General features: G+C 28.3%; 1 protein-coding gene across 1 annotated transcript; it reads left to right on the forward strand.

Annotated features, from left to right (window-relative positions):
* Positions 1–2,937: 2,937 nt before the first annotated feature.
* On the forward strand, positions 2,938–6,910 carry LOC134834146 (nuclear hormone receptor HR96). The gene is made up of 4 exons (XM_063848712.1): positions 2,938–4,689; positions 4,749–4,887; positions 6,217–6,284; positions 6,342–6,910. The coding sequence occupies exons 1-4, from the start codon at positions 3,094–3,096 to the stop codon at positions 6,759–6,761; spliced, it is 2,223 nt and encodes a 740-aa protein (XP_063704782.1). The 5' UTR covers positions 2,938–3,093; the 3' UTR covers positions 6,762–6,910.
* The last annotated feature ends 129 nt before the right edge of the window (positions 6,911–7,039 follow it).

Here is a 7,039-nt window from a genome sequence, read left to right on the forward strand (position 1 = left end):
TGAATATTAACCCAATGAACATTTTAAAATTTTTCCCAAAGAATATTTTGAATTTTAGGCCCAATGAACATTTTGAATTTTTTCCCAAAGAATATTTTGAATTTTAAGCCTAATGAACATTTTAAATTTTTTTTCCAAAGAATATTTTGATTTTTAAAATTTTTCCCAAAGAATTTTGATTTTAAAAGAATTTTTTTTTTTCCCAAAGAATATTTTGAATTTTAATCCCACTGAACATTTTAAATTTTTTCCCAAAGAATATTTTGAATTTTAAGCCTAATGAACATTTTAAAATTTTTTTCCAAAGAATATTTTGATTTTTAATCCCAATGAACATTTTAAAATTTTTCCCAAAGAATATTTTGAATTTGAGGCCCAATGAACATTTTAAAATTTTTCCCAAAGAATATTTTGAATTTTAAGCCCAATGAACATTTTAAAATTTTTCCCAAAGAATATTTTGAATTTTAAGCCCAATGAACATTTTAAAATTTTTTCCCAAAGAATATTTTGAATTTTAAGCCCAATGAACATTTTAAAATTTTTTCCCAAAGAATATTTTAAATTTTTAGCCCAATGAACATTTTAAAATTTTTTCCCAAAGAATATTTTGAATTTTTTCCCAATGAACATTTTAAAATTTTTCCCAAAGAATATTTTGAATTTTTTCCCAAAGAATATTTTGAATTTTAGGCCCAATGAACATTTTAAAATTTTTCCCAAAGAATATTTTGAATATTAACCCAATGAACATTTTAAAATTTTTCCCAAATTTCATTTTACGCCCAATGAACATTTTAAAATTTTTCCCATTTGGATAAATTTTGAATTTTTGAATTTTAAGCCCAATGAACATTTTAAAATTTTTCAATATTTTGAATAAACGGATGTATTTTTTTTTTCGCTCGAAAATTCTGAAAAAAATTCAAAAAAATTAAATTTTTACCTGTTCCAAGCTGCCAAACGCAATTTTTAATGCCAATATCGTTCGCTACTCCAAGAAGTCTCAACGTATCTCTTTTTCAGTATTTGAGAATGAATAACTGCCACAAAATTATGTTGAAAAAATTTTAAATTTTTTCGGACGCGAATTTTTGAACTTGCTGAACTCTAAAGTTTTTCCATCGTGGAAAATTTCAGTTCAGGACTATATTCAAACGATTAAGCTAAAAGTGAATAAAATTTCTTCCCAAAGTTTCGGAACTGCCAAAATTTTTTAGTTTGAAAAATATGTTTAAGTAATGAATTTTTTAAAACTTTTTTCCAGAATATTTTCGTATAATGTCCATTTAATAAATATTTCGGATCAACGCTAAAACTGACAAATTTCTCACTAATTTCATTTACGGCCTTCTTAAAGTTAATTTGGATCAAATTTTCGTTGCAATGCGACACGCGAATTGCGAAAAATGTGAAAAGAAGAAGTTTTAACATTTTTTTACTTCAAATTTTTAGGTCTAAAATGCTTGAAGTACCATTTTGCAAAAACTGATTCAGTAGCAAAGAAAGTGAGTCAAAAAAATTTTTCATTTGTAAGCTGCCTAAAAAAAAATTTTAGATGAAAAATTGTTAAAATGTAATTTTTTAGGACTTACCTTAGATATCTCGTATAATGTCCATTTAATAAATATTTCGGATCAACGCTAAAACTGACAAATTTCTCACTAATTTCATTTACGGCCTTCTTAAAATTAATTTGGATCAAATTTTCGTTGCAATGCGATACGCGAATTGCGAAAAATGTGAAAAGAAGAAGTTTTAACATTTTTTTACTTCAAATTTTTAGGTCTAAAATGCTTGAAGTACCAGAAAAAACTGATTCAGTAGCGAAGTTTGAGTCAGAAAGTAAGTGCCAAACATGAAAAAATGTTTATTTTGTTGCTAAAAATATTTACGGAGGAAGGTATTTTTTGCTGAAATGCTTTTTTAATCGTGGTTTCAGTTTCCAAAGTTTTTGTTGACGATTAAGTACTAAAAATAAACAGTAGGAAGTGCTATTATTGTGTGTGGTAAGTAATGAAAGGTCAACAAATTTAATAAATAAAAAAAATATTTTTTTTAAATAATTAAATATTTTTATAAAATTAAATTAAAATTGATTTAAAAAAAAATAAAATAAAAAAAAAATTAAAAAAATACTGCATTTTTTCATTAAAAAAAATCGATTTTTTTTTTAATTTAATAATAATTCTTAAAAATTTCAGAAATTTGAATTTAATTGAAAAATTAAAAAAAAAATTAATGAAAAAAAGTAAGAAAAATTTTTTTAATTTTTTAACATTTTAAAATTTTTATTTTTTTTTTGTCATTTTTTTTATCTAAAATTATGAATTTATTTTCCTTTGCAAGAAAAAATTTAAATACCTAAAAATTGTAGAAAAAATTTTTAGAATGTGAATATTTAATTTTTTTTAAAATTTTTATGTTTCTTAAATTAAGTTTATATATTTTAGCAAGAAAACAGAATTTATCTTGATTCTTTCAGAAATTCAAAAAAAATTTTTAAAGAATAATTTTCCCAGGCATAATGAAAAAAATTTAAATTTAATTTCATTAAAAATAAATTTAAAAAAAAACAAATTAAATTTAAAGTAATAAATTTTGAAAATTTTACATAAAAAATTTTTTAATTAAATTTGATGAATTTATGAATGAACTTTAATTTTTTTAAATTAAAAAAAAATATTAAATTTCATTTAAAAAAAATAAATTAAATTTTAAAAAAATTATTAAAATTTATTTAAATTTAGAAAAATTAATTTTTATTAAATCAATTCCCAATTTTTTTTTAATTTTTTCTAACGACTTTCACATATTTACTCATTTTGAATGAAACAGATGTTCCGTGACGTACTCAGGGGACAGTTTTTTCATTCATCTGAAATCCGTCACGATCCTATTTCATTCACAAATTCATTCATCGGAAAAGAAAACAAAACAAATAAAATTCAAATTTGAATTTTTCCGCAAGAAATTGTTAAAATTCGCGATGAAAACGTAAAAATGCGTCGGACATAATCGCTCAAAGGGTCCACGGCCTATTAACTGCACTTTACATCACACCCGAAAAATTACCAAAAAAAAAATCAAAGAATGTCTGAATCAAACACTGATAAGATGGCAGATAATGGAGATACGGGCTCGCCAAAGTCCTCGGCTCGTCAAAGTCGCGGTCGAACGTGCCAAGTTTGCGGCGACAAGGCTTTAGGGTACAACTTCAACGCCGTGACTTGCGAGAGTTGCAAAGCGTTTTTCCGTCGAAATGCCTTGACGAAGAAGGAGTTCACCTGCCCGTTCAACCAAAATTGCGAGATTACGGTGGTTACGCGGCGCTTTTGCCAGAAATGTCGCTTGACGCGATGTTTTGACATCGGCATGAAGAAGGAGTACATCATGAGTGAGACGGAAAAAGTCGAGAAACGGAAGAAAATCGAGCTAAACCGGGCAAAACGGAAAAGTGGCATCCCAAATGGCGACGATGTGGCATCCACGTCAACCGGCAACGCCATAGACAAAAAAATCAAACGTGAATTCGAGTATTTGCAGACCGATGACGAGTCTTGGTCGAACGTTGATGATGCCTCGGAGACCCCAAAACGCGGAGATTTCATCCTAAACTCACCGGATTACAGCAATCCGTCGACGCCGTCGATTTATGTGCCCCAATTTACAACGCTAGGCACCGAAATGCAAGTTCCCGATACGAATTTGTTGTCGCTGACGCCCTCAGAGATGGTCGAAAAAATCATCAGTGTCCCCGAGCAGTCGAGCCAGATGATAAATCAACTCATGCCGACGCAACATGACGCGATGCGAGTCATGTCGACGATAATTCAGTCGAAAACGGATGCCTTACGGTTAATTAACCATTTCATCACGACCCCTGGCGACGCACTAACGATTATCAGTAAACTCATGAACTCGGCACTAGATGCCCTCAGTGTGTTCATTCAGTTCATGAGTTCGCCGACAGATGCCCTGCAGATCATCAACAAAATCATGTCGTCGCCGGACGAGGTGCTGCAATTCATTCAGCAGTTGATGAACTCGCCGCAAGATGCCTTGGAGGTCATGACCAAGTTCATGAATGATCCGGCAGAGGCGCTCAAAATGATCAATCGCATGATAAATCACGACGATGTGCCGCCAAATGACACGGAAAATACCGAAGAGGAACGTTTGCGGAAAAAAGTCGAAGGAAATTTGATTAAATCCATCATTAGTACAAACACGATTGAATCGGCGCCCGCACTCGAACCTTGTAACGCGCCATCTACATTCAATCCGTTCAACTCGTATTCGCATCTTTGTTATGGCGCAACTGCCCAATGTGCGCCCGAAGTTCCCGTTGGACCTTCGCAAGTGAATTTTAACGAAACAATTCAATCTCCGACAACTACAACGACAAATCCGGAGGAAAATCACGCGGAAAAAACGAAATTTTCCGTGCTCGATGAGATCGCTAACAAATCCGAGAGTAAAGCGAATTCCATTGAATCGATTTTGTGTGAGGCAATTAAGCTGGAATACGATTGCTTTACGTTAATGTCGCAAAATAACACGCCAAATCGCGATTTGAACGACTCGGAACGCGCTAAATTGAACGAATTAATTGTCGCGAATAAAGCTTTGTATGCGCCCGTCGATGAGGATTGGGCTAATTTGATAAATGATAATGCAAGGTTGAAGGTGAGACCAATTTTTTAAATTTTTGGTAAGAATTTTAATGAAAATTTATTTTTTTTTAGTCCGGGAATCCACAAAATCCGCAATTGTTGACGGTGATTAATTTGACAGCTATTGCAATAAGACGTTTGATCAAAATGTCGAAGAAAATAAGTGCTTTTAAGAATATGTGTCAAGAGGATCAAGTTGCTTTACTCAAAGGTGAGTTGTTTTTTAAATTGAAATTTCATAAGAATTTTCAAAAAATTCCCTTTAAGAATGATCATACTAAAAAAAAATTTTTTTTCTACCAAATATGATGAAAATTCGATAAAAATCGTATAAAAAATTGAAAACTGATATTTATTTAAAATGTAAAAATTTATAATTTGACAATCCTCAGAATTTTTGTTAAAATTATTTTTTTTTTATTTTTAACTTTGGAGGAGTAAATTTAAAATTTTTCATAAAAATTGCTTTAAATTGGCCTAAAAAATACAAAAATTAAAATTTCGATTAAAAAATTTGTTAAATGTCAATTCAAAAAATAACCGTTAAAAATTTGAAATTCCCTTTTTTGCTAATTCAAACTAAAAAAATTGGTATTCTTACTGAAAATTTAAAAAAAAAAAATTTTTTAATTTTTTTTTAAATTTTTAAGGGTAAATTTCTAAATTTTTCATTAAAATAAATTCATTTTTTCAAAATAATTTATTGAAAATATAAGAATTTTAAAATTTTTAAAGGCAATTATTGTCAAAATAATTATTTTTCAGAACTAAAACATTTCAAAAAATGAGATTTCATCAAAAATTTTGGCATCTGTCAAACTTTTTAATAAAAAAAATTTTCGTAAAAAAAAGATTTTATAAAAATTTAAATTTTTTGCGAATTTTTAGTAAATTTTGAGCTATTTTTTTTTAATTTTTATGAATTTCGAAATGGATTTAATCCAATTGCCTTCAAAGTTCAAAAAATAAAAAGAAAATTCGTCAAATGTCAATTCAAAAAAAGGCCGTTAAAAATTTGAAATTCACTTTTTTGTTAATTCAAACTGAAAAATTGATTTTTTTTCTATTTTGACTAAAATTTTTTATTAAAAATTAATTTTTTGAAATTCTTAATGTAATTTTGTTAAATTTTTCTTTAAATTAATTCATTTATTCAAAATTATTTGTCGAAAATGTGAAAACTTTTCATGTCAAAATGATTCTTTTTCAAAATTAAAAATATTTCAACAAATGAGATTTCGTTAAAAATTTTGAAATCTGTCAAAAATTTTCCGTGAAAAAAAAATTTATAAAAATTTAATTTTTTAGTAATTTTTTTACTATTTTATTGATTGATAATTTTTTAAATTTCATAAAGAAAAATAAAAGAAAAAGTTAAAAAAAATAAATTTTTAAAAATTCGTCAAATGTCAATTCAAAAAATGACCGTTAAAAATTTGAAAATTACTTTTCGCTAATTCAAACTGCCAAATTGTCAATTTTTTCTTTAGTTTCAATCTTCAAATCATAATTTTTTACAAAATATTTTATTTTTTTCCAGGTGGTTGTGTCGAAATGATGATTCTTCGTTCCGTGATGCAGTACGATGGCGATCGAGGGACATGGAAAGTAAGTTTTCTCCTAAATTTTTTTCAATTTTCACCTACAGAATGAAATTTCCCGTAGATTCCTCACAGTCAAGAAGAAATGTCGAACATCAAAGCGGACGTCCTAAAACTTGCCAAAGGAAACGTTTATCAAGAGCACGAAAAATTCATTCAAACGTTCGAAAAAAAGTGGCGCCAAGACGAAAATATCATCCTCATTATGTGTGCCATAACGCTTTTTACGCCAGATCGGGCCCGCACGATACACAGCGACGTGATAAAGCTCGAGCAAAATTCCTACTATTACCTGCTGCGACGCTATCTGGAGAGCGTTTATCAAGGCTGTGAAGCAAAGTCGACATTTTTAAAGTTGATGCAAAAAATCAACGAATTACACAAATTGAACGAGGAAATTGTGAATGTGTATCTCGACGTGAATCCGACGCAAGTGGAACCGTTACTGAGGGAGATTTTTGATTTGAAAGTTAACTTGAATTAGAGAAAAAGGGTGAAAAATGCTAGAAAGTCAGAATTTTTTTAAGTTTTTTGATTAAAAAAGAGCTTTTTGAACATTTTAAGAATTTTTTTAAAATTTTTTCGACTCAAAATTAAAAGCTTAGGGACCATTTTTTAATAAAATTTATAAGCTTCGGCCTAAAAATGATTCTAAAAATTTTTAATAACTAAAAATTGAATTTTTAATTAATTTTTGAATTTTAAAAAATTAATTTAATGAAATTAATTAAATTTAATTTAATTGAAAATTAATTGATTTAT

The sequence above is a fragment of the Culicoides brevitarsis genome, chromosome 3 (assembly GCF_036172545.1).
Source record: "Culicoides brevitarsis isolate CSIRO-B50_1 chromosome 3, AGI_CSIRO_Cbre_v1, whole genome shotgun sequence".
In the NCBI taxonomy this organism is placed as follows: Eukaryota; Metazoa; Arthropoda; class Insecta; order Diptera; family Ceratopogonidae; genus Culicoides; species Culicoides brevitarsis.

What these genes read in the sequence shown, in the direction of transcription:
- LOC134834146 (XM_063848712.1), top strand. Translation starts at nt 3,094, where the DNA reads ATGTCTGAATCAAACACTGATAAGATGGCAGATAATGGAGATACGGGC. An exon ending in ATGATAATGCAAGGTTGAAG is followed by an intron (nt 4,690 to 4,748) that starts GTGAGACCAATT and finishes ATTTTTTTTTAG; the next exon opens with TCCGGGAATCCACAAAATCC. An exon ending in TCAAGTTGCTTTACTCAAAG is followed by an intron (nt 4,888 to 6,216) that starts GTGAGTTGTTTT and finishes ATTTTTTTCCAG; the next exon opens with GTGGTTGTGTCGAAATGATG.